The sequence below is a fragment of the Callospermophilus lateralis genome, chromosome 2 (genome assembly GCF_048772815.1).
Source record: "Callospermophilus lateralis isolate mCalLat2 chromosome 2, mCalLat2.hap1, whole genome shotgun sequence".
Taxonomy (NCBI): Eukaryota; Metazoa; Chordata; class Mammalia; order Rodentia; family Sciuridae; genus Callospermophilus; species Callospermophilus lateralis.
Genome location: NC_135306.1, coordinates 150,895,653 through 150,923,162, shown reverse-complemented (window position 1 = coordinate 150,923,162; position 27,510 = coordinate 150,895,653). Strand labels below are relative to the sequence as shown.

Genomic DNA, 27,510 nt, shown 5'->3' with positions numbered 1-27,510 from the left:
TGTGGGATCGTTTATTGGGGCTGTGTCCAGCCAGGCTGCAATGCCGCCTGGGCGCAGCCCAAGGCCCCCAGGAGGCAGGGTGAGAGACAGGAGGAAGTGCGGGAGGATCCATGCCCCAGGGCTCAGCCCCAGTCTGGTCTCAGTCCATGCAGCAGTGCTGCACTCAGGTGAGTGAGGTGTCATCATCACTGCCCTCGCCACCTGCACCACCCACTCGCTCCTCCCTGCTCTCTGCCACTGCGCTCTCGTCGATGTTCTCCAGTGAGTCTGCGTGCTGCACTGACAGCTCCGACAGTGCCAGGCTGGGCAATGGGCTCTGCTCTGGGTGCAGCCATGGCTTGAAGTGTGGCTGATGCTTCTGCTTCCACTCAGGGTACTTGACACATGCCTTGTACATCTTCTTCATGGCCTGCAGACCCGATACCCGAGTGTCAGGGGTGCCAGCAGGACTAGGAATTTCCCAAACCGCTCCCAGCACCACCAGTTTCCCAACTCTTGTGGGTTTTATAACTTGGTCCCTTATCCCCTGACCCCTGCCCCAGTGTCCATCCCTGTTTCCACCCCCACACCCTAACATCCCCAGTGTCCTCTCCCCCAGCCTCCAGACCCTTGAAGTCCCAAGGCCACTCACCTTGGGAGCCAGGAACTGAGAAGATTTATTCACTACCCACTTGGGTAAGGAGCCTAAGAGGGCAGGGAAATGTGGTGAGAAGGGAGGAAGCAGCCTCAGACACCCAGCCCCCATCAATTCCCAGCCCCTTCCCTCAGCTTAGCATTCCTGGAAGGCCTCCCTTTACTCCACAGGAAGGGATGAGTGAGGCAATCCTACAAGACATCTTCCTGACTCCTTCCCACCTCACTCCTCAAGGTCCTGGGGTCAACTCTGCCCCCACTGTCCCTTTGCTGAGCTCCAAGAATGCATGGAAGAAAACCACAGGATCCTAGGTAACCCCAGGCTACTTGTGGGTTGAATTTCTGACCCACCAAGCTCCAGCCTGCCTCCTTCCTCCTTTCACACTGATGTCCCTTCTCATTCTTAACCCCACTACCATAACTGGGCCTTGATGCTCAGCCCCTCCTCTGGCTGTCCTTCCATCCCCTGTTCTAACTATGCAGGCATCTTATTGAACACCCCAGCCTGGCTTGACCTGGAATTTACAGCCCAGCTCTCCAATTACCTCATTGCCAAGAATCTGCTCTGCCTCTGACAGCCAATACACTCAGTGAGACCTGGGAACCCTGCACTAGGACCACTATGACTCTGGGGACTTGAACCTAGCAAGGATGTTCAAGATTTAACCATCCTTTAGTCACTCATTCAGTCACCCACTCACTCCACATTCACCGTGATACCTACCCTCAACCAGCCTTGGAGATCCAAAGAGGAACTCACTGTCTGGGGGGCTCAACCATGTGCCAGGTATTCTAAAGGAAGTGGGCCAGAGTAGGGAGCAGGTACTCCCCTGAGCATTAGTGACAGAAGAGGTGACACCTGAAACAGGCTTGGAGGGCTAAGTAAGGGAAGAGAGGTATATCTGAAGGAAAAGTCAGGGGAGTGGAAAAGTGTAGGGGCATGGAGGGACTAAGAAACCTGGGGAGGGGGTTCAGACTATATGCTGAGACATCAGAGAGTCAGAGAAGCATTTTAAACAGATGCAGTCATAACAAAATAAGCATTTTAGAAAACTTCCTCCAGTAACTGGTACAGACAGATAGGGCAGCTGAATATGCAGAAAAATGGCAGATTCAGAAGCTATGTCTGAGGCAGAATCATTAAGAATCAGGAACTGGATTTGGGAGCTGAGGCTTCAGCTGACCAGATGGGGTGACTGGAAGGCAGAGACTTAGGAGAAGGAGAGGTGGAGAGGGGTGATGGTGAGCTTAGCTTTGGATACTGAGTCTCAGGTACCAAGAAGACCTCCTGAGGGAGAATGTGCAGGAAATCAGTGGCCACGGGGACCTGTATCTCAGCAGAAAGAGATGTGTGGTCAACTTCAAAAGCAGCCCCAGGAGTGGCTGAGCCCTCCCAAGAAAAGGCAGGCCTAGAAAACCCAGGCTTCCTGAATAGACAGATGATGGGAGCCCAAAAGACAGAGCTGGAACAGATAGTGAACAGAAACAGATCTGAGCTGGAAATGTGAGGGCCCAGGAAGAAAGTTCCAAGTCTCCTTAGGAGCAGTAGCTACCACCTTGGCCCATTCTTTTCATTCCATTGACTTTGGGTAGAGATGCCCAAGTACAAGACATCTCCTAACAAATGGCCTCTGAATCCCTAGTAGATCAAGCCCATCCCATGTAGTATAGGGAAGGATCCCATGACAGGCTGCCAGGGCCAAGCCCTCACCTTTGGGGTCCACTTGGGCCAGGTAGGTGATGACGCAGCTCTTGGGCCCAGTGCTCTGGATGAGGTAGCCCGTCTGGATGGACACAGCTCGGACCAAGTCTTTTCGAGGTGGGTATTTCTGGGGATGGAAGGTACAGGGAGGTGAGACTCAGCATGAGGGCAGAAGAGATGTCTTTGAGATACACACACACACACACACACACACACAGTTAGTTCACATCCTCTGGTGTCTATGCCAAGCCAGACCTGATGCTGGGACAAGGAGAAAGGTAAGAATCAAATAAGATCATCCTTGCCCTTCTTAAGGCTTTCCTTGTTCCCATAGGAAATCTCCCAGCCTGGGATCAAGGCTTATGAGTTCACATAGACACTCAACCCTTGTCCAGGCCAACCATACCTGCCTATTCTTCCTGCCCAGGGTGATTAAAATGGCCCCACCTCAGGGAGGTCCACAGGACACTGCCACTCACATCTTGCTTCTCTATTTTCTGTCCAGCTTCACCCAGTGCTCAATCAAACCAAGGCCACCCCAACCCATCCCCTCTCCACAGAAATAGCCCAAACTACCCTCTTCTGATGTACTTGAGTGCCCAAGCAGGGAGACAGAAGCCATTACCCTGTCAGAAAGGAAACTGAGGGCCACAGAGCCCCCTGCCTGCCCAAAGTCACAGAGAAGTCATGGTGTCAGCCATGGCCCAGCCTTGCCTGGCACCTTGCCTCACCCACCCAGCAAGGAAGGCAGATGGACTCACAGGATGTTTGACTGAGTAGTTCATGATGATATAATCAGTGCCCATGGGGAGCCAGGAGCGGAGGGTGATGACATCACGGTTCTTCAGAGGCTTGGGACACCTCCCTGTGGAGGGCAAGGGAGAGTTCAGCCAGACCACTGGTCCTCCTGCCTGCAAGTGAGGGTGTGGCAGAGGCTGGCAACGGAGGGATGCCTAGTTAACTGCCAGCTCCCGCTGATCCAGTTACCCACCCCCACCAGGGCACTCCCACACTGGAACCAGAGAAGAGACAAAGAATAACCCTTGTCCCTACTATCTAGCTATCCCTGCTCCTCACAACCTCACACAGCCCTTCCCTTGCTGGTCTGGCCAGTTTGTATATATGAATATGTGATGAGAGAAAAACAGTATTATTATGAATGTGTGTTATGAAAATATATGCCTGAGGATGTGACACATTCTATGGGTTGTGTACACAACTGTGTGGATGCATGTTTGTATGTAGTCTTCATGAACATGTGACTACATATGTGTTAGTGAGTGTACCCATGTGTGCCCAAGTATCTAGAAGCAGGCATCCTTCAGTCTCAGGTGTCTGAGCAGCCTGGCCATGGGAATGGCCACAGGGAGGGAAGGTGACAGGAGGAGGCTTGGGGGAGGTCTGGATGGAGGCCAAGGGGTTGGGCTCGGTGTGCTGCGCCTGCTCACAAGAATAATAGCCCACATCAGCGTTGACTGTCAAACGGGCGATGTCGAAAGTTTCAATGACGTTGCTGTCCCATTTCTTTCGGTACTCAATGTCGTGTAGGACATCGTAGAGTGTCTCTGCTGGCACATCACGGCACTCCATACGGCACTGCAGACAGACATGGGTTGTCAGTGTCACACAGGGCTCAGGGCCCTAGCCAGGGTGGAGGGTAGACAGGCAGGCAAAGGAGGAAGGAGAAGAAGGAGAAAAGGATCAGGGACCTCTGAAGCCAGCATGGACTCACTTCTTACCATAAACCTTCTCCAGAAGCCTCCTGTGCCAGGAAACAGAGGCTCTGTATCTAAAGATCATCTCCCTATTTTCAGCCCAGTCTCCTCCAGGAAGTCTTCCCAGTCAGACCTTCCAGGTCCCCACCCTGAGTCTCTGTCCATGCCTTTCCAGACCCTGGTGAGCTCCTGGGGGTCAGAGGCTCACAGCTGATTCGCTGTGGAGCCTGGGATGGCTATATGTCAATGAAATGAGAGCACAAGTAAAAAAACAAACACCTAGCTGGATGACGGCTTCCCTCCCTGGTACTTATCACCCAGCCATACCACTTGTCCTCCTGCATGTGTATTTTCATTCCACAAACACCTCTAGATGTCTTACTATTTATTATTATTAGTTTATTAATTATTTATTAGTCTCGCCTGAAAAGAGCTTTCCATCTAGGGGAGAAACAGCCAAGCATACCTTGTTTTATTTAACTCTCCCAACAACTCTACCAGACAAGAAATCCAAGGAGGAATTTGAGGCTCAAAGAGGTTAGGTAATGTGCCCAAGGTCACCCAGCTGGTAAAGAAGCAATGTAGGGATTTAACCCAGCTCACATGTCTGGGAAGCAGTAAAATCAGAACCAGGTTTCTCGAGATTTGCACTCTCAAAGAAAAATGAAACTTAGTCAACATACTTATTCTGTAATTTTTTCTTCCTACCAAAGAGCCCAGCCCTCAAGATCAAGTTATCCTTAACAAATTGACAAATGTTTTTGTTTTGTGTAGTCTAAAACGGGATCCTGGGTTGAGCATATGACTCATTAAGAGTAGAGTTTTGGGGGCTGGGGTCCTGGCTCAGTGGCAGAGCACTTGCCTAGCATGTGTGAGGCACTGGGTTCAATCCTCAGCACCACATATAAATATAAAAGTACATCAACAACTAAAAAAAAAAAGAGCAGAGTATTTGCCTAACATGTATAAGATCCTGGGTTTAATTCCCACTACAGAAAAAAAAAAAAGAAAGGAAAAAAAAAAAAGGTCTTCCAGACCTGGCATTCAGCTGGGCATGGTGGCACATGCCTAATCCCAGCGACTCTAGAGGCTGAGGCAGGAGGATCACAAGTCCAAAGCTAGCCTTACTAATGACGAGCTGCTTAACAACTCAGTGAGACCCTGTGTCTAAATAAAATACAAAATATGGCTGGGGATGTGGCTTAGTGGTTGAATGCCTCAGAGTTCAATCCCCATTACCCATCCCCCCCAAAAAAAGAACTGGAATTTGGAGTTGGAGAATCCACACATATTACTTTCTTTTTTTTTAATACATATATAATTTTATTATTATTTTACAGCAAATTTAAAATGCTAACCATTTTTTTGTTTTGTTTTAATTAGTTACACATGACAGTACAATGACTACACACATATTACTTCTACTCATAAGGGGATGCATGCAACCATAAGAGGTAGGCCTTGGTGCCACTAATGATGACAGGAAGGCCACACCACACTTGTTGGGTATTCTAGGTACCAAGAAACTCATCAAATCCTGCACATAACTTCAGATTACAGAAAATACAGAGGACAAAGGTACAAGCTAAGTGACACCATGAGACTATAACCAGACAAAGTCAAATACTGAGACATTCTTTAGGGCTAGTGGCCTGCTTTCTTCTGCAGGTCAATTTCATATGGACAGGTAAATGTCATAATAAAGGGACTGGGTTTAACGGACAAAGGACATAACAGCCTCATGTAAAGTGTGATCCTGGATTGTATACTGATCTAGACACACCAGCTATAAAGAACATTTTGGGGACAACTGGAGAAACACGAAGGTGGTCAGTATTAGATGCACTAAAAGTGAACAGAGGAGAGTTCTGCCAGAAAAAAAAAAAAAAGCAGATTACAAAACGGAATGTACAGGGCTGGGGATGTAGTTCAGTGGCAAGGCATTTGCCTAGCATCGTGAGGCTAGGGTTCAATCCCCCAGCACTGGGGGGGAGGGGAGGATAAAAGAAATGAACAGTATAATCTCTTTGTGGAAAAAAAAGATATAGATAGATAGATAGGTAGACAGATAGATAGGTTGATTGGTTGATTCAGAGAAAAGTTCAGGAAGCCAGGTGAGGTGATACACACCTATAATCCCAGTGACTCAGGAGGCTGAGGCAGGAGGATCATAAGTTCAAGGCCAGTCTCAGCAACTTGTAAGGCTCTAAGCAACTTAGCAAGACCCTGTCTCAAAATACAAATAAAATGTCTGGGGATATAGCTCAGTGGTAAAATGTCCCTGGGTTTGATCACCATGAGAAAGGAAGGAAGGAAAGAAGAAGAAGAAAAGGAATGGAGAAGGATCTCACTAAGGAAGCACAACTATTAAGGTATTAACAGTGGTAATCTCTATATGGTTTTATCTTCTTTTTGCTTATCTGTATTTCTAATCTTATAATACTGCTTCTACAATAATGAAAAAAAGTTTTTCAGTACTGGGAATTGAACTCAGAGACACTTTACCACTGAGCTACTCCCCCAGCCCTTTTTATTTATTTTTTTAAATTTTTTAAAGTAAATTTAATAATTCCATTTTTTTAAGAGAGAGAGAGAATTTTTTAATATTTATTTTTTAGTTTTCGGCAGACACAACATCTTTGTATGTGGTGCTGAGGATCGAACCCAGGCCACACGCATGCCAGGCAAGCGCGCTACCACTTGAGCCACATCCCCAGCCCCCTTTTATTGTTTATTTTGAGACAAATCTCACAAGATTGCCTGGGGTAGCCTTGAACTTGTGATTCTCCTGCCTCAGCTTTCCAAATTGCTGGGATGTGCCACCGTGCTCAGCTAATAATAAAATTTTTAAAAAATAAAAAGATCCCCAGGGATAATGTGACATATACTATACTAAGTGTTTTATGCACAGTACCTCATTTTCTTCTCATAGCAATGCTCTGAGGTCTTAACCTCAGTTTAGAATTAAGAAAATTAAAGCCTCGGCTGGGGGCACTTCAGTGGTACAGTGCTGCTTAGCAGTACACGTGAAGCCCTGGGTTCAATCCCCTGTACCAAAAAAATAAAAAATAAAAAGTCAAAGGGCAGACTCCAGCCTGCAAAGTGTGACCCTGAACAAGTCACCCTTCCTTTCTGCACTGTTTGCTTTTCTGCTGCATGAGAGGGTATGACTAGATCCAACCATTTAACTAGCAGCCCCCTTTCAGCACAGTCCTTAGCCCAAAGGAGTCAGAGATGAATATGAGGCTTGTGCTTGGGAAGCTTCCAGGTGCCCTGAAATGCTCAGTGGGGGCTCAGAAGAGATTGGCTCCGGGTGGGTGGGGGGCTCAGGTTTCACAGAGAAGCTCAGTCTAGGAGCAAGGGGTTTGCCAAGTGGTCTTGCCAGAGAGAACAGCCAGGGCAAAAGCCCAGAGGTAGTAGGCAAAAATACAGGGGTTTGCCTAGGACTCTCCCAATTTTATCACTGAAAGTCTTGAATCCTGGAAAACTCCTTAATTCCAGCCAAACTACCATGGGTTAAATTTGTGACAAACTGTATTTAAATAATGATAGCAACAGATTATACTCCACTGAGTAAAATAAGAAACCAAAATATACCCAGGTATGAATAAGGAATGTTTGATGAGGAATAGGGTATATTTACAGTTTCCAAGTACCTTCCTATTAAATACTTATTAATTACAAAGGGAAAATGAGTAACTTTATAATATAGAAGACTGACAGATACTACCTCAATTAAATGATCAAAGTGAATAACATTAGTAACAGGAGAAGCTACAACCAGGTGTCACCTGATAGGATGCACTGAAAAAAATTCTGGAATCACTTATGTGATATTCCACCAAGGGTGCATAACATTAATCATAAGGAAACATCTGACAAACCCCAAATGGGATCAGTTTACAAAAGAATTGGAGTAGAAGTGCCATGATTATAAGAGCCAAGGAAAGACTCGAGAACTAGACTAGACTGAAGGAGACAACTGAGACACGAGGGAGTGAGTGGTCAAAGTGATGGAAAGGATGCAATGGTGAGAAAGGAGTTGGAGAAGACAGCAGAAGCCAGATGGGCACCACCATTAGCATCCAAACAGCCTTCTCTTGAGCAGCCACACAAAGGTCTAGATACTGCACTAACATTCAGCGTGTGCTCATTCCTCACCTCAAACTTTTGTTATCATTCCTGTGCTACAAAACAACACAAAGCCTAGAAAAGTAAAAAACTTGCCCAGATCACACAGCAAGAAAGCAAGAAGGCAGGATTCAAAACCAGGTCTTCCTATACCTTAACCATCAGGGAGCACTCAGTGTGACTTCTGAGGAAATCAAAGTTTCTCTAAATCCAAGTTTTGGAAGCTGGACTGGTTTTGCAAGACCTTAAAACATGTTATGCTGGACAGTGAATATCTGTGGGGCAGTGATAACAAAACTCTGCTTCCTTTTTTTTTTTTTTAATATATTTTTTAGCTATAGATAGACACAATACCTTAATTTTATTTATTGATTTTTATGTGGTGCCAAGGATCAAACCCAGTGCCTCACATGTTCTAGGCAAGTGCTCTACCACTGAGCCACAACCCCAGTCCAAAACTCTGCTTCTTAAATTAGAATCCAAACTGTAACTGCACCTTCTCTGGAGCCAGGCCTGACACTACCCCAACCCCCCAACCACACAGCTGGATGCACCCAGGAAAGGGCTGACACTGCCCATCCTCTTCCCAGAGACTACTGGATCAGGGCTATTGTGGCTCCAGAGCCCAGAGCCCTCCCCATTCTGGGACAGCAGGAAGGAAGCTAAACTTGCAGAACCACAAGAGAGAAGAAGGGCTCACTAGTGTAAACACTGCACTTTACCTTGAAGATAAAGAAGGAAACTTCATAGATTTCCCATGCTGGTGGCAGACTGTTTTGGAGGAAGGCTAGCAGCAGGACCCTGCTGGGAAGGTGAGAACCCTGGAAGCAATGGCCTAGGTGAGAAACTGAGGCAGGCTGAGTGCCCAGATAAGGTAATTGTCCACAGACACACCAAGCCCATGGCAGCTGACCTGGCTCCTAGCCAAGGGGCTTTCCACAGGCCCCAGGACGCAGTACCTCAGTGCCACGTGGAGGAAATTATATCTGGTTTTGTTCCTGTGCTGGCAGTGTTGGCCACACCCCACAAGGTGTAATTCTAAGAGGCTTTAGGAGGGACAGGTGCTAGGGTAGAGCTAAGTCACTGCAGACTGTGGGGGTGAGGTGTGACCAGAACCCACAGTCATTGGGTCACAGGCAAGTCAATTCATCTTTCTGAAACCCTTGAGCTTCCACTGGAAATGGGAACTGAATGGGAGGTGGGTGTTTGGCCTAGGAACCATGCTGGGTTACACAGTCATTAAGGCCTGATTAGGGAAGAAAGCCTGACATGCTGCCATTTTACAGCTGAGAAAACCAAGACCCAGAGGGAACAAGTGTCACCATAGAAATTACAGGCTTGTCCCCAGCATTTCACTCTCTAAAATCCCATGAGATGGAGGTCCCCATGAGTATCTGGGATTGCCCAGAACCCCTGAGAACTCCCCTCCCCTACAACATCCCCAGTCTCACAGGCAGAAGGAACTGGAAAAGCAAGGAAGGCCACGAGGGGAGATTTACACAGTCTTTGAAGCTAGCAATCTTCTGATCTAAGACCAACTCTTCCCCTTGGGCACAAGATTTAACAAAACTCAATTTCCTGAAATGAAAACTGGAATAAAAGTACCTATCTCCTAGCTGGGTATAGTAGCACATGCCTGTAATCTCAGGGACTCAGGAGGCTGAGACAGGAAGATCGCAAGTTCAAAGTCAGCCTCAGGGCTGGGGATGTGGCTCAAGCGGTAGCGCGCTTGCCTGGCGTGCGTGGGGCCAGGGTTCGATCCTCAGCACCACATACAAACAAAGATGTTGTGTCCGCCAAAAACTAAAAAATAAATATTAAAAACTCTCTCTCTCTCTCTCTCTCTCTCTCTCTCTCTCTCTCTCTCTCTCCTCTCTCTATTAAAAAAATTTAAAAAAAAACAAAAAAAAACAAAGTCAGCCTCAGCAAAAAGCAAGGTGCTAAGCAACTGGGTGAGACCCTGTCTCTAAAAAAAATACAAAGTAGGGCTGGGGGTGTGGCTCACTGGGAGAGTTCCCCTGAGTTCTATCCCTGGTAGCCCCCCAAAGAAAGTATCTCCCTCCTGAGGATACCATAATTGAGTAAGATGATGTAAGTGATATGCCGAGCACATAGTGAATGCTCAAAAAATAGCTGTTAATACTCAGCAGGCTTCCTGAGAAGCCACTCATCCTTCCACACTAGAATAGACAAGGTCAAATTTGCAAGGACCTCTTTATATTTTATGCTCTGGGCACCTCTCTTGACTCACTCTGGTCCCTGCCCTTGTATTCATCCATTCACCACTTTCTGAAGACTGCTGTGAGCCAGGCCTGAAACTGGAAGTGGGTAACCAACCACGGACAACCAGACCTGGGTCCTGCCTCAAAGAGGCCTGACCAAATGGAGTGGTAAGAGAGGCTAGGATCCGAACACATAATGAGCTGGGTTGAAAAGGGGAGACACAGGAACTGTGGGGGCAGAGGGCAACTGAACCCCAAATGATAAGGAGCTGAGGCACTATAAGGACACAGGAGAAGGCCAGGAGGCTTAAACAGGTTCAGAGGAGGATCCAATGTCCAGGCTGTCTCTTCACTCCTTACCCACTACCCAATAGGTACTCTCATAGATCTCTACTACATGGGAGACAGGAATTTCTCCCAAGACCCAGATGATGGCCAACTAGAGTTGGGAAAGGAAGACAAGTCACCTCCATTAGGCTGAGCCCTGTCTTGAGAGCCAAAAGCCAGGACAGTAACAAGCACATGGACATACACAAATGGACCCAAGTCTGACCCTCCCCACAAGACCTCACACGGTAGTCTCCAATATCTTTGCCCATAGGATGTGTGGGGCATGGATTATCCCAAAACCCTCAGAATCCAGGAAATAATCTCTTCAACCACCATTTTTCAGATCATCACTGGAGAAACTGAGGCCCAAAGAAGAGTAAAGGAAATATCCCATAGACTATACTAACTTTACATATAACATTTTAGCACACAGTTTTGTAGTGGAAGTAACTTAAGCAAATCCCTTTCCCAACAGAATCATACTTAAACAAGAGGAAATGTTCAACAGGGGATGGGGCTCAAAGGATCAATCCAATCACAGTCCTGGTCAATAATCCCAACCTCAACAAGCCTTACCACATGCTTTGAGTCACTGAACAATTGACTATCCCACAAAGTGAACAGGAATACCTGGACCTGGACCTCACAGAGAACTGGAATTTAATAAACATCAAGGTGCCAAGCCGCATCCTTTGCAGACAATGCCTCTTACCCTCCAATACCTGGGTGGGAATCATCATTCCCATCTGACAGATGATGAAATAGCCCCAGAGAGTTACAATGACTGGCCAAGGCCACACAGCTAACAGCAGTGGGGCAGAGAATAAGAGTCAGGTGTTCCTGACTCCAAAGTGCTAAGACTTTCTGTCACCTTCATCAGCGTAGAACTGGCCCAGCTAAAACAAACATGCTAGAAATTGGAGTCAGCCTTAGTTAATTGGTAGTTATCAGGCAGTGTTTAATGAATACAGAAGGGCTTGCTGACCAGGAAGACCCAGCTCACATATTCTTCCTCTGAACAAAGTTTCTGACTCAATCCCCAGACCTCACTAGCTCAAAGGCAGGACTGTACTTTTCTGAAACCCAGTGCCGGGGTGCTGCACCTAGTAACCTCCTCTGAAAACCCTTCCCCACCAGGTTGCCCTGCTGGTCCCAGCCAGACCCACAGACCCATAGCTTACCCAGCAATCTGGGTGGTCTGCATCAGGCAGGCATCTGCCTCTCATGTTCTGGCTGTATGGCCTTAATTTGGACAAAGAACAGAAGTTCTAAGTCCCAGTGTCATCATCTGTCAAAGAGGGATCATCGTCCACTCAGAGTGGTACTATGAGGATAAAAGGAAACTTGTACATAAACCCTCTGTGGCAGCTGCCCTTCTTGGAGCTCTCCAGCAATTTTCTCTCCAGGCCCTGGCCAAGGGAGCCTTCCTGCTAATCCCCAAAGGGCAGGATATAAAAGGACTAGGAACAAAGTTTTTAAAAAATACTGCCAAGATCCCTCTTCAGGGTAGGCAGACAGAAAGGGACTAACAGCCCTCCACACTAGAGCCCTGAACAGATCTACCCACTCCAACCTCATGACCCACAGCCAGACCCTGTCCTTACCATGTTGGACCAGGAGAGGAAGCTCTGAGAAGCACAAACTGCCCAGGGCACACAGGAAATCAAAGGCTCAGTACCAGGGACCCTTTGCTCTGCATTTCTCTGCTCTCAGGGCCTGCTTACTGCCTTACTCCCAAAGCCCCATGAGGTTAGCACAAGACTGAGCTGAAGGATGACCTGCCACTTGCCTCTTTGTTTCTGAGAGCCCCAGAATGGAGACTCCCAAGACTTTGATCCTCATACCCTTCCCCACCCATCAAAACATCTTAAGAGATGTTTCAGGGTACTGATATTCCAGGGTGCTTAAGAGATTTTCCAGGGAAACAGGGGAGAGGAGATAAGTGTGTCCTCAGTACAGGCCTGTAATTTCAGCAACTCAGCAGGTTGAGGCAGGAGGATTGCAAGTTCAAAGCCTGCCTCAGGAACTTAGCAAGGCCTCGAGCAACTTAGCAAGACCCTGTCTCAAAAGAAGAAAAATAAAAAAGGGCTGGAGATGTAGCTCAATGGTAAAGTGCCTCTGGGTTCAATACCCAGTACCAAAAAAAAAAAAAAAAGAAAAGAAAAAAGAAGAGGGGCGGGGAGATGTATATCAGTCCTGCCATGAGGGGTACTGAGACACTTCCTCCTCCAGGTCTACCCAAAATGTATCTTCCCCAGAACGTCCTCCCACTGGCTTCTTTCCTATGCAGTTTTCAAATTTCAGCTTGCTGTCTCCTGTCCAGGAAGCCCTTCCTGGACCTAATTCTTCAGGTTGGGCTGGATGGAGCCTGCTCCTCCTTATATCTCCTCCACCCCGAGGCTCTCCCTCCAAAGCAGGCACCACACTGTATGAATTTGCCTACAGTATTATGGCTCCTTGTTCATCTTGGGGTCCTCTGGCACACAAAAAGTACTCAATTAAGACCTGCTACCTAAGTGGAAGGATGAAGAAGTGACCCAAAAAGAGGTTATGGCTTCCCATAGGTTGAGGCATAGATCACAAGTTCTATGCCGGAGTGGGCAAGTTAGCTAGATCTTGCCTCAAAATAAAAATTTTAAAATGGTCTGGGGGGCTGGGGATGTGGCTCAAGCGGTAAGGAGCTCGCCTGGCATGTGTGGGGCGCTGGGTTCAATCCTCAGCACCACATAAAATAAAATAAAGATGTTGTGTCCACCGAAAACTAAAAAATAAATATTAAAAAAAAATTCTCTCTCTCTCTCTCTCTCTCTCTCTCTCTCTCTCTCTCTCTCTTTAAAAAAAAATGGGCTGGGAATTGGGGCTGGGGTTGTAGCTCAGCGGCAGTACACTTGCTTGGCATGTGTAAGGCACTGGTTTTGATCCTCAGTACCACATACAAATAAATAAAGATATTGTGAGTCCATCTCCAACTTAAAAAAAAAAAAAATGGGCTGGGGATGTGGCTCAGCAGTTGAGCACTTGCCTAGCATGCATGAAGCCTGGGTTCAATTCCCAGCACCACCAATAATAAAAATAAAAAATAAATAGAGCCAGTGCCTATATGAGCATCTCTAACTCAGAATCTGGGCCTTGGGCCCTGGTCCTCAGTACTCCTGTGCAATTCAGAAGGTGGCTCAGTCATAAGAGCTCCCTGGATCCCTATAAATCTCTCTGCCTTGAGAATGACTGCTGCTTCTCCTGTCATCTTACAAAGGATTGCAGGGGTTGGGATCTGTATCCAGGGAGATTCTGGAACTTGCTTTGAGATCTTTAATGGTTTTGATTTTTGTTGCTGTTGTTTTCTGTTTTTTGTTTGTTTGTTTGTTTGTTGTAGTGCTGGGGATAGAACCCAGGGCCTTGTGCATGCAAGGCAAGCACTCTACCAACTGAGCTACATTCCCAGCCTTTTAATGGTTTTAATTTAAAAAAAAAGAAAAGAAAATTATCTGGGCTCAGTGGCATGCCTATAATTTCATGAGTGAAACCCATCTCAAAAAAAAAAAAAAAAAAGAAAAAAGAAAAAAAAGAAAAGAAAAGAAAAGAAAGAAAGAAAAAGAAAAAAGAAAAAACCCTACAAAAAATTATACTGAAGTACCAATTTATGCCAATTTATACATTGCTTGTGAGGATTCAGTAAAACTGTGGGTCTAACTCAGAGGCAATTAGGTAGTAGGGCACATGCTTAGGATTTGATCATCATCACCAGATAAAACAAAAACAACAACAACAAGAAAAGAAAAACAAAGAATGTTAACAGTGGCAGTAAAAACTAGTTCCACAATTCTGGAAAACAGCAGTTTGGTAAATTTTCTAAAAATCATAAAAATATGGGCTGGGGGTGTAGCTCAGTGGCAGAGTGCCTGCCGAGCATGTGTAAGGCACTGGGTTCAATCCTTAGCACCACATAAAAATAAAACAAATAAAGGTATGTTGTCCATCTACAACTACAAAAAAAATTTTTTTTTAAATCATAAAAATGTTTTTCAAGTCAGTTCCTAGACCCCTAGAACTAAAAATTTATACTCAGGAAAAAATGTAAAATAAGAAAAAAAATTCTGTTCTAATTTATATATTGAATGATTGTAATTGGTAAGTCATACTGGAGAACAACCTGGAACACGAGCATCAGTAAGCCCAGTTTGGGTAAGAATGACACATTGGCCAGAGCAGAGGCGATGGCCAAGCAACTCTACCTCAGAACTCAGATCAGGCCTGGTGGTGAGCAGCTGCCAGAAATTTTTGTGAATTAACAACTCTGTAGCAATGTGAGAAACTTCTACAGATAAAATGTTAAATGAACAAAACAGGATACAAACTAATACCTGTGCATGGTTTAAACAATGTATAAATTGCACCTGTGAAAGACAGCTAGAAGGAACCAAGGAAAAACTCTAGGTGATTTATTTTTCATTTATTTATATTTTTATTTATTTAGAGATGGGGGGTCTCCCTGTGTTGCCCAGGCTGGCCTTGAACTCATGGGCTCAAGTGATCCTCTTGCCTCAGCCTCCCATGTAGCTGGGAATATAGGCACTTGCCACCTCACCAGACTCTTATTTTTGGATTCCTGTTACTGTTGCTATAATATAGTTTGTACAATATAAAACACACTTTTAGAGGAAGTACTGGAGATTGAAATGAAGAAAACTAGGTTATATGCATTTATGGATATATCAAAATGAACCCCACTACTATGTGTAATTCTAATGTACTAAAAAAACAAATTTAAAAAACACTTTCTAATAAAAGTGTTGTCCTGTACCCACAAGTCCTTGTTCCTGGACCTGAAAGCCTGGGCTCAGCTGAGCTGGGTCCTGAGGCTGCCTGTATGACACTGAGGTAATGAAAATGCTCCACAGCATCTGGTTAGGCCAACATGTCACCAAGTTCCTCAAAGGCTAAGGATACGAGACTCCCCCAGAGCAGAAAAAATAGCCAAGCAGCTCTGTGCCCTGAGAACCCAGAACACGGTGCTGGGACCAGGAGCCAGAAGGGACTGGGGCCACCCACCCTTGGGCAGGAGGTGGGTGGGGCAAAGGGGAAGGTTAGGGCAGAAACAGAAGGAAACAGGAGATACAGGTACAGAGAGGGGCCTGAAAGCTGAGCCCTAAAGGAAGACCAGAAGAACAGATGGCACTCAAATGAAAAGGGGTAGGGGGAGAGGTTCCTGGCAGAGGTAATGGCACAAACCTGAGAACCAGAAATGGTCCAACTGGTCAGGGGAAGGAGAGAACATATGACCCTGAGTGAACAAGGATGAGGTGACAAGTGGAGCTGTCCCTGGGTACCTCAAACTCTTTATTCATTCATCTACTCAACAAGTGTTAAGAAGGTACCAGCTCTGTGCCAGATTCTATGCTAAGGGTTTTATTGACCCACCTAATTCAATCCTTTCAATTGCCTGAGAGAAGATTATGCCCCTTGGTAAATGGTCATTCAGAAAAGTGAAGTGGAGGAACCCAGTGTGAACCAAAGTCCACCCCTGAAACTGATCCCCAAGAATCAGGCTCTGTTTTGTGAGGGACTCAAGGAATCCTAGGTAAGCCAGGGCCTTGCTAAAAGAGGTCTGTTCTCAAGGCATCCATACTAGAGTTTGGGACTTTGTGGGTGAGTGGAATGGGAAGAAGATGTTGGGACTGGCTCTGCCTAGGGTAGGGGGACACATAAAGCACATGTGCTATGGCCCTTCCCCTCCTTTGGTTCAATATTTATTTCTACCTATAAAATGGTCAGACAGTTTCTATGGCTTGGTCCTCTGATGAGAAGAAGACCTGACAGCAGCTAATTCAAGCTTATCTTTCCACAAAAGTGGGCTCCCTGAGACTGTATGGAGAACGGAGGTGCTGCCATATCTCCCTAGACAGAGCTCCCCAAACAGACCCAGCGGGGCCCTCTGTGCTGCTCTCCATCCAGGGCTGAGTGACTCATTCCTGCTCTGCCTTCTCCACTCCCTCCCCCTGGTCTCCAGCAGCCTCCCTGGACCCCACCCCCATCCCAGGCTCTAAGGCAGCAGGCCCCAGCTCTGCAGCAGTAATGAACATCTTGCTCTGACACTGCAAAGGCTAACAACCTACTCTGGACCTCCCGCCTCCTCACTCCTATCCTGGGGGAGGAAGGGGAGCCAGATGGAGGAAAGAGAGAGGTGAGAAAGAGAGGCAGAGAATGGGCAGGCCTAGAAGATAAGACAGGGGTCAGAGCTGCCACTGGACATCAAGACAGACAAAGAATAAAAGGATAACTACTTCACAGGACTTCAGGGATGACCAATAGATGATGCCCCCTGAAAAATCTAGTAAGCTCCAGACTTCATCTTCTTCAGCCTCCTGGGCCTCACACCCTGGACAGCCAATAGATCTCTCAAGCTGACCATGTCCAGGGCCAGCACATTTCTTCCCCCAATACCCACTCCCCTCCCATACCCTTCCTCCTGTGCCTGAAACCTGGGTGTGATTCTAGACGCATTTCTTTCTCTTCTACTCTTACCAGTCCTGCCCCTTGGGTTCTGCTCAGACCCAGCCTTCCCAGAAACCCCTCTCTGCCCACCAAGGCAGGCCTCACCAACACTGCTTCAGCCCTATAGCCACATCCTTTTCTTTGGCTTCCAGGCCAATCAGTTCCCTGTAGCCAGGGAGCTTTCTAAAGCCCAGAGCTGAAGATGGCACTGCCCAGCTTAAAAGCCTCTGCTAGCTTCCTCTCAAAGATTTTTTTTTCCTCTCTCTCCCTGTGCCTTCAAGATACAATCCAAATTTCAAAATTTCCTCCCCACTCTGGCTCTGTCCCCACTCTTCCTCACCCTCAGCCTTGTATGCCTACCAAACACAGGCAGCCTATCCCACTGAGGGACTCACAGGGCCTTGTCAGCTTGCTGCCTGACTCCTGCTGGGCCCCCAGGCACCACCCAGATCCCATCTCCTGGTGAAGCCTCTTTCTCTCCCCTACCATGCTGCCAGTCATTGGCCCCCTTTAGCCTCAGTGTAAGCCTCGGTCCCAGCACTTCTCAAGAAGGGCTGCCTCCATCTCTGTCTCCCCACCAGGTCTTGAGTCTTTTGGGAGGAGAGATGAGGTCTTATTCATCTCCAGGTTCCCAGCACCAGCATAGTGACTGGCAGAGTAGGGTAGGAGGCAAGAGAACAGGTTTGTTCTAAGAAAGAAAAACTGGGAAAATATAGAGAAAAAGGGACAAGAGGCAGTAAGCATAGATGGAGAGGGAAACAAAGGGATAGAAAAACACACCTAAAAGGGACACCTTGAGACCCACCAACAGTCCCAGAGGTGAGAACAGGAGGCTTCACTGGAGGCAGAAAGGCGAAACCATGGCAGAAACAGAGTTGAGTCAGGAGGGCGAGTACCGCCAAGAGACATCTGAGGAGACACAATTGGATCAGAGACTCTGCTTCTGCAGTGAGGGGGTGTGACTCACACACAGAGTAAAACCAGACACAGAAACACAGTCTCACACTCAGGCACAGACACAACCACAGTCACACGCATATGTATTCAATATAGATTGACTGATCTTTGTCTGGTGCCTGCTCCAGGGCTGTTAACTGGGCAGGAAGAGGAGATGGGCATCCTGGTACCTGCTTTAGGGGGTTCACAGTCCATCCAATGGTCCACATCATACACAGTCATCCACAATCCAGCTCCACTCACAAAGCCCTGACATAGAATCCTCAACCCCATTACATTGTCCTGTCCTCACACGATTGTAATCTGGTCTCTTATTTAATTGTTTGCTTCCCTTTTGCTGGCTTCCCCCTTTCAGGATGTAAACCCCATGACAGCAGGGTCTGATCTGTGTGGTTTGATGCTAAATTCCTGGACATAACACATACTTGGCATATAATATGTACTCAGCAAATGTGCAGAATTAATGAATGAGTGAATGCACGCATGTTGGAAACACACAGAGAGCTCCACCCACTCTGGCTAGAGGGCCTCTGCCTCAAGACTCACCACCTCCCTCACTTAGTAACAGGTCCCAGGCAATCTAAAAGGACCCAAGGACAGAAAGCAGGGACCAGAAGATGTAAAAAGGGATCTGCGAGTCAATGGCAGATGGGTGTTGTGTAATGAAACCCAAAGGATGAAATTAAGTAAGTGGCCTAGGCACCATATGGGAGATCTGAGGCAGGAGTCACTCCCACTGCCCAAAAGTGCAGAGACTGTTCACCTGGCCCCAGATATAAGCATTCTAGAAAGATGTCAGAGGTGGCAGATATCTGCCTTTAGCAAGCCCACGCTGAGACAGGAAAGCAGTGGTATGTTAAAGTCCTAGAGAAATATGCCAGCTGCCCCAGACTCTCTTTAATGACAGGTGAGAGGACCCTGAATTTGGCATGGGGCCCTCCATGCCCATGTTTCTTAGTCTCCAGGACTCCAGAGCATCAAAGCCAGTTCAAGCTTGCCAAGGGAAGGCATGAAGAAGAGTGAGGACACCTCCAGCCTGACATCTGGTCTGATGCCTTCCCCCCACCAGTTGCCAAAGCATGATCATTTGCCGGGTCAGAGGCAAGAGTGAGTGGTCAGAGCTTGAATAGGTCTCTACCCATCTATTCTAGGCACACAGGCCTATGACCACTGTCCCTCAGAAACAGCCTGGAACAGTCCAGCCAAGAACCCAGATCCTCACAGAGTGCCAGGCCTCTGGGGTCATGAAGCATACAGCTCTGGCTCCAGGTAGCCCAGCCAGGCGTGGAGATGCAGGGGAAAGAAAGAAAACCCAGCTGTCTCCAGGATTCCTCCTTTCTCTCATCTCCTGAAACTTTAAAGACTCTCGGCTGGAAACTGAGCTGGGGCTCGTTAAAGTTTAAAAGCCAGAGCCTGGGGAGCTGGTTGTGGAGGACAGAGAGCATGTCTGGGGGCTGGGGATCTTCATCTCCCGACAGGGACAGACTGGAGGCACCCCACCCCACTCCTAGAGCAGGTGCAAAGAGGATGCACATCCCTACCACCTAACACCCCAGCCTGCACTAATTCACAGTTCACACATTGCACAGAGTTATGTGGTGACCACCATGTCCCCTCCATTACCCCTCCTAAATCTCTCTGGATGTAATTCTTAGCCCTACTTACCACAGCCCTGCTTTGGTGTAGGGTTGGCACCTCTCTCTGGACACACAGGGCAGCAACAGCATTTCCCACCTCCTCCTTTGTTTAAAACCCTCCCCTGCGACCTCACAACCCAGGCCCCTGGCCTAGCTCTCTAACCTCCTCCAGTCCCCATACTCAACACCTTATAGTTCCCCACGTGCACTGCCTTGTTTTCTGCCTCAGGGCTTTCATACAGATCTTCTATGCTTCTGATGCTATCAAACTTGTACTTCTCTTTCTCCACTGAATTCCAAAGAGATCACCTCAGAGTTCCTCCTCTGTGAAATCTTCCCTGACCCCCAAGGCCTGACCTCTCTGGATTTCCTCAGCTTCTGTGACAAGTGTCTGGCTCAGCATCCAACTGGGAGTGCCTTGAGGGAGGGTCTGATTCCCCACTATCCCCCACCTCCAGCAGAAAGCCAGGCAAGGAAAGGCTATCAGGGGATGTTCACTGAAAGAGCAAATGAACGAACAAAGTACCCAAAGAAGGCAGGGCAGCCCTGTGCTACTATCCACGTTTAAAGAGGAAGAAGCTGAAGCCTAGGCAGAGGCAACCTGCCTGGAGCCACACAGTCAGGACTCCGGTGCTCTCTCCCCTATATCCACAACTCAGCTAGACACCTCTGGCAGGAGGGCTTCCCTAATACCTCCATTCACCTCTGACCTTTCCCTGAGGTCCCTACTCCAAAGTCTGGAAACTACCTACCTAGGGCATGATCTCTGGCAGCCTGTTCCCTAAAGACAGCTCTAGAGCTACCTCTTGCAGTTTCCCCCATGCCAAGACAGTCTAGAGCTAGCAGGGTTAGGGTCCTCAAGGCCTAATTTTGAATTCAAAGCCCACTCATGGCACAAATTATCAAGGCCTTAACATTCATCAGTACTCTGTATCTAGCAGTGAATCCTTCCTACCTTGGCCTAAGGTTAATAAAGTCTCTACAAAGCTCTTACCCAGAAACTTTCTGAAGAGATGAGAAAACTGAGCCCCAGAGAGGTCAGAGGCCAAGCCTGGACCTGAACTCACATAGTCCAAGGCCCTAAAATCAGATTAATTCCTGCCCCTGCCACATAGATAAGAAAATAAAGCCAGCCAGGCATGTTAGCACACACCTATAATCCCAGCTACTTGGGAGGCTGAAGCAGGACAATCATGGTTTGAGGCCAGTCTGGACTACTTAGTGAGACATTGTTGTCAAAATAAAAATAAAAATAAAAAGGGCTTGGGATGTAGCTCAGTGGCAGAGCACTTGTCTAGCACCAGCGAGTTCTTGGGTTCAATCCCCAGCACCAGGAGAAAAAAATAAAATAATAGAACAAAAGAAAATGGACCCAGGAAAGTAAAATGGCCCCCCCCAAGGTCACACAGTAAGGAGTAGGCTCTTGCCCAGCTGGGAGTCCTCCAGGGTGCCCTCCCACAGTGACACAGCACAGGGTGACCCAAGGATGAAGGGAAAGATAAGTTCTGAGCCACAGGTCCAGAGAGAGAAGGGCCTAACCACACTAATAACTAGATCCAAGTTGCCAAGGGAACTCAGCCTTAAGGATCCAAGGACCTGGGTTCTGACCCAACTTAAGGCACTTCTAGTTGTTTGGCCATGAGAATTCCTGCTCTGAGCTTCAATTTCCATGCCTGTTTGATGAAGCTAATAGCCATACCCTGTAGAACAGTTGTGAAGAGTCCTGGCCCGGGCCCCGCCTTCCCCAAGACACTTTTAAGTTTCAGGCTGTAAGAATAAGAAGTAAGAGTAAGCAGCAGGGCCTACTGGCTAAGAGTAAGAAGGGCCCTTGGAGATCCCTGAGTGAGCTGTGTTTCACAGAGGCACTGAAGGAAAGGGAGCAGGGAGTAAGACCTGAGCACTGGCTTGAGTTTGGAACCCTTAGTCCCTTCCTTAGTCCCGTTCCTTAGTCCATTCCTTCCACCTTCCTTCCTGGCCCAGGCACTGAGTTCAGAGAGCCGATGATGTGGGGCAGGTGGTCAGTGAGACAGGGCTGAAAGGGGGCCACTACAGCTTCCTTCAAAGGGGAAGGGGAGGGGCTGCAGACAGGAAGTCAGTGGAAACAGGTCCCCACTGCCCAGTTTCCTGTGGCAAGAGGAACTTCAGGTTCTCTGCTACACTCCCACAAGAGATATCCCACACCTGCTTTAGAACCAAGGCTCTCAAGGGCCCTCCAACCCAGCCTGCACCGGGCACCCGTCCTAGGTATGAACTCCCACCAGGCTTCAGCCCTGCCTCTGAGTAGCCTGTTGAATATGTACCCTGTGTGGTAGGCAAGGGTCACCTGGAATTTTCTGTTCCCTCTCCAGCAGACTCTGGAAAGGCCCAGTTCTCATCCTCTGCCTCCTCACATGGCTAGCCATGCACAAGGCTAGGCATGCAGCAGAAATAAAGGGCCCTGAGCACATGGCATCCAGGCTGAGCAGGCCATGTCATCTGCTATCTGCCCTCTGCTCCTCGTTTCACTTTTCATTCACTTTGTTCCTTAGTCCCTTCCTTCCACCTTCCTTCCTGGCCCAGGCACTGAGTTCAGAGGCCTTTGGGGTCAGAAGGGCCCACTGGCACAAATGGACAAATGGTCCAGAGATAGGCAGGAACTTGTCCACAGTCACACTTGGCAAGAGGACACCATAGCTAAGACTGGTTCCCCAGATGGCCCTAGTTGAATGATGGACACAATCTCTAGGTTTTCGTTTCTTATACCTCTAAGGGAACCATGGGGGAGCAGGCCTGGCATTTGAGAGACCTGGATTCGGGTTCCAAGCAGCTCTTTGCCTTGTACATAAGATCCATGTTCAGTGTCTGCCTCTGGTACAAGGCCTGAACTCTCAGGAGGCAGTATCTGACTCGTGTCCAGTACCTAGAGTATGGTACAGGCCTGGGGCCAGGCCAGAATGGAAATCAGAAAAAGGGAAGAGTGGAAGTGGCCTCCAACAGCCCCTTTCCTTTGTCCTGGTTCCAACTGCTGGGCCCAGAGCCAAGTGATGGCTTCCAGGGACCTCTGGACACCGGGGTAGGAAGAAGAGGAGGAAATCAATCAAGTAAATAAGTAGATGGACCTCTCCACACACATGCCTTTCCCCTTCCATTATGAACACAGGGCATGTCTAGGGGCAGCTGGCTGGGACAGGAGAAAAGAGGGAGGAGAGGAACAAAGCTCAACAAACACCTGCAGTTGAGTCCAAGCCTCCTGGGGTGACCCAGTCATCCCTGGAACTCTGGCTTCAACCTGCTGTCTGACCTTGACAAGTCACTCCCCTTTGCAGGCTTCAGCTTTGTCATCTATCAAACAAGAAAGGGATGATGAGAACATTGTGTTCTTGATTCTTCAAAGAGTTATTGATGGGGTTAAAGGCCAGATGTTGCCTAATGATGTGAGCCTATGCACAGAGGGGCAGAGGCTGTGGAGCCAGTTGCTTCAACTGCTGTATGACCTTAGGGAAAGGACATCTTCTCTTTCAGCCTCAGTTTCTTTGTAACAAGGCAACAAGTCTACTACTGCCCAGGACTTGCCTGAGGGTGAATTAGTTGAAGGAGAAACATGCTTGGCTCAGAGAAGGAGCTCTTATCAGAAGTAGGATTAGCTGCATGGCACCTGAGAGTCCTAGAATCTTGGGGATGGGTAGCTCAAAGAGGCCTCTGCCTAGCTCCCAGAGTTCCATCTGCTATGCTGGAAGGAAAGGAAGGGGGGCTGGCCCTGGGGATGCTTATGACCAAGGTGTTAGTCTCCTCCATAGGTCTAGGCTCTGCTCACCTCCTCTACTGCAGGGAAAAGAGCTGGGGGAAGCATGAGAATAAAAGTAAGGGAGAGGGTAGGACTGGGAGGCTAGCACATCTGGGCTCTAAGCCAGCTCTGCTAGAACTTAGCTGTGTGACCCTGGGCTGGCTCCTGACTCCTCTGGGCCTCACTACCTGTACTCCAGTGTGGGGGGAAGGGTAGTATGAAACAGGGCTTTCAAAGACCCCTCTGGCACCTCCAGCCTCTGCTCAGTCTGAGAGGGAAGTAGAGCCAGGGTATATACCCCCTGCCCAGAACATCCCAGTTTTTCTAAGACTTCCACCCCCAAGAAGGCCACCTGACAAGTCTGACCTGGTCACATGGGGTCTACTGTGGCAACTTGGCCCCCAGACCTGCCAACTCTGGGCTGAGTTGGGTTTACTGATTAACCAAGCCAGATGGAGGAGACAGCTCCACCCTATTGACAGAGGGTGGGAGTACCCACCTCCCAGAACCAACCTTGGTGAAGAAACTACACTTTCCCACCTCCCTGAGCACTACCAGCCAAAAGCCCTTCTCGGGTCACAATCAGGCTCCCTTGTAGTCACCTTACTCAATTTTCATTAGCTTTGTTCCTTAGTCTCTTCCTTCCACCTTCCTTCAACAAACATCCCTCCCCTGTTGGTGGGGAAGATAGAATCTGTCCCTCCTGCCTCAGGCAGTATCAAGCTAGAACCTCTTAGCTGCCCTATCCTTCCCTGCTCCTCAGTTCAGATATGGATTTGAGAAATCCCAGCCCAGGGTCCTCCAGCCTGGGAACAGACAGAACCCCCTCTTGCTGCCCCCCTCCCACCCTCACACATGGAAACACAAAGAGAAAGAGTCAGATGGCCAGGATGTAAGCAGAGAGCTGTGGAGGAGAAAAGAGAAGGCAGAAAGAGCAAGCCACATCATGTGGGGACAAGATGGACAAAGCAGTAAATGATTAAGGCAAAATGAGGCAGAAAAGCACAGGATCAGAAGGGAAAGGTCAGACAGCTCAAGTTTGGTGTGAGGCAGTATACCCAAATGAAGTCAAAGATTAGGTCCCAGGCAGGAGGGGTCCTCCCTAAAAAGACCATCGTCCTGGCCCCTGGCAACAGGAATGTATTCCTCCACATGCTCCAGGTCAAAGGGAGAAGAGGGCAAGGGAAAGGAAGCAAGAAGCCCTCTGAAGGGAAATCTACACACCCTCAAAATGTGTTACTCAAAGCAACACCAGAGGTATCAGGAAAGTTACTGTGGCCCTACACCAGGGTCTTCAGCCTCTGTCCCATCTACCCATCATACCCCAAGTCTACCTCATGACTGACAGAGAACCATGAAGCTGCAGGGGAGTGAGAGGGTACCTGTGAGGGGCTGCTGTGTCTGCAACTGTCCTCTGAGCTGGCTTCTGACCTGACCACAGGTTCCCTGCTTCCCCAGCCCACCCCAGCCTGTCCCAGTGCAAAGTAGGAACATCAAAGCCCTGCCTTCATGATCTGACAATCACAATCTGCCAGCCACAATGCTGAGCCCCTGCTGGAGACTCAGGGAGCTGCCACGGAGGGAAGGGAGAGAGAAAGGGATCAGGCTGGAAAGATCAGGCAGAGAACAGGAGACCCAGCTCAGGCTGAGAACCAGGAATTAGGAAGAAAAGGGGATCAGTCTCTGGCCTAGGGTGACTCAACTCAGGGGCCAAGTGGAGGCTTGCTGGACAGAGGGGTCCCTGGGGGAGACCACTCTCCTGGATAGGCCTAGCAGCAGTCCCCCTCCTCAGCAAAAAGGGGCATGTCTAGTTTCGACTGATAGAGCCAGAGTGGGTCACATCCCCTTTCCAGGCCTCAGGTGGCCCATCTGTATAATGGAGACTTGGCCCAGTAGACCATGCCTCCTCCTAGTTCCTGGCAGGAGACTCTTTCTGGGCCAAGATGCACCCCCAGGGGTCTGTGGCCCTGCAGCAAGAACAGGAGACCCTGGGATGAGGCAGTAAAGTGTGGTGGAGGCTGCAGGTGCAGTAGTGCACCCCTACCTTGATCTTGTGTAGAGTCCGATCCATCTCCATAGCTTGCACCCACACAGACACGCCAGCCTTGCTGTAAGTCAGATTCCAGCCCACCTCAGCCTCACACTCTGACCGGAAGCTGCGGAAGTCCTGGTCGTCCGGAACCTGGACACTTTCACGGCCCAGGACTGGCCGTGGCCCTTGAGGCTCTGTTGAGGCCGCTGACTTCTCCATTGGGAAAGAGGGGAGGCCCAGCACCTTGGTCCTAGTCCGGTTCTCCTGGGTCCTTCGCGGAGGCTCCGACAACGTTGTCGACGCGGTTGCAGATGCTGACGCCACCTTCCTGGGACCTGCAAGACCGGTTTGGGGACCGGAGTCAGAGTGCTGGGGGCGCGGGTGGAGCTGCTGGGGTCCTGAACTGCTGTGATTAGACAGGGGCTGGCCCCTGGGGCAGGGCGGACGGGCACAGGACAGTCATGGGGGCTACCCGCCATGAGCGACCCCAGACCTCTCCGGGTCCGGCGCGGGGGCTGCGTATCGGGTGCGGGTGACCCGCGGAAGCCTGTCGGGACGCGGGGATCCGAGGTGACGGACGGTCTGGCGGGGGGCCCCGCGCGGTGGTGACCGGACCGGCTCAACTAACTCGGCAGCGGCGCGGGCGCGGGATGCGCGCGGGTGAGCGCGGGGGCGGGGTGGGGCGCCGGCCCGCAGGGCCACTCACCTGTGTCCGCTGCTCCGCCGGGGCCCGCCGGGGCCGGGGTGCGAGTGCCTCCGCTGCCGCCGCTGCCCGGGCGACCAGGGGCCGCGCGGGGGCCCTGGGGGGAGGAGCAGTGGGTCCCGCCGCCCGGCCCCGCCCCGCACCCCCCGCCCCGCGCGCCCCCTCCCGCGCTCCTCCCTCCGGGCTAGGCTGAGGGCTCCCGGGCTCGGCTTGCCTCGCTCGGTATTTTCCAGGCTGCGGAGGTAAAGCAGACGGAGCTCCGAGCCCCGCCCCGCCCCGCCCCGCAGGGTCCTAGTGCCCGCCCTTACACGCCCCGGGAGAGGACCCGGCGCGCGCGGGGGCGGGGGTGCAGTCCTCAGGCAGGGCTTGGGGGCTGGGTGAGGAGTGGCCAAGATAGAGTGGACTCTCAGAGGAAGGAAGGCGAGGTGTTAAGAGAGGGATTCTGGAAGTTAATTATGAATCCCCTCTTGCTGTCCCCCTCCCACCCTCACAGGTACACACCTCTGCAACAACCTATTTACATACAGGCACTCTGTCACCAGAACACCCGAGATCCAAAGATGGGCACACACACAAACGATAATCAAGAGATTAACTCGCAGGGATGACAGCCTCACAGCAACTCAGGGATTCCCAAAACTTGCAACCCCAACAACCAAGAGTCACACCAAGCCTATACACACCCAACCCAATTCCCTTTGGAGTGTGCCAACCCAGCCGGAAGTTGCTCTCACTTGGCTCAAGGTTCACAGGCTAGGCAGACTTGGGCAAACTCTCCTCTCTAGTCTCACTCTCACCTGGGACTTTTACCAGGACTCCTCCAGCCCCTTCCTCAGGCTGTTGTCCAAAGTCACCGTTTCTCAGTACACATCTCCCTTGTATTAGACTAGATTCTCAATAAATAGCATCAGGCCCCAGACCTCTGAGGTTTCCTGGTCCCTTCCCAGGCTGAACTGATCAGAGCTTCATGGCCTCTGGGGAGATATGTCCACCAGCATTCCAGTCACCCCTTCCAGCCTGGAGGCTGCCCCCTTGCTCCCTGGGTCCTAATGCCATCTCTGTATGCAGCTACTCTGTGTGAACTAAGGCTAACAGATTAACTTCTCTGAGGTCAGGTCAGTATGAGTGTGGCAACCTGTCCCGTGACTGGCCCTGGACTAAACAGGAGCAGGAAGGGCCTCTGCTGAGCTCCG

The 27,510-nt window shown here is 49.3% G+C and overlaps 1 protein-coding gene across 1 annotated transcript; it reads right to left on the bottom strand.

The window, feature by feature from the left end:
• Stard10 (StAR related lipid transfer domain containing 10) lies at positions 1-26,494 on the bottom strand. The gene is made up of 7 exons (XM_076844004.2): positions 26,321-26,494; positions 25,627-25,949; positions 3,784-3,931; positions 3,097-3,200; positions 2,345-2,462; positions 632-684; positions 1-409 (listed from the first exon to the last, which is right to left on the bottom strand). Exons 2-7 carry the CDS (start codon positions 25,831-25,833, stop codon positions 164-166), a joined length of 876 nt encoding a protein of 291 aa, XP_076700119.1. The 5' UTR covers positions 25,834-25,949; positions 26,321-26,494; the 3' UTR covers positions 1-163.
• Positions 26,495-27,510: the final 1,016 nt, after the last annotated feature.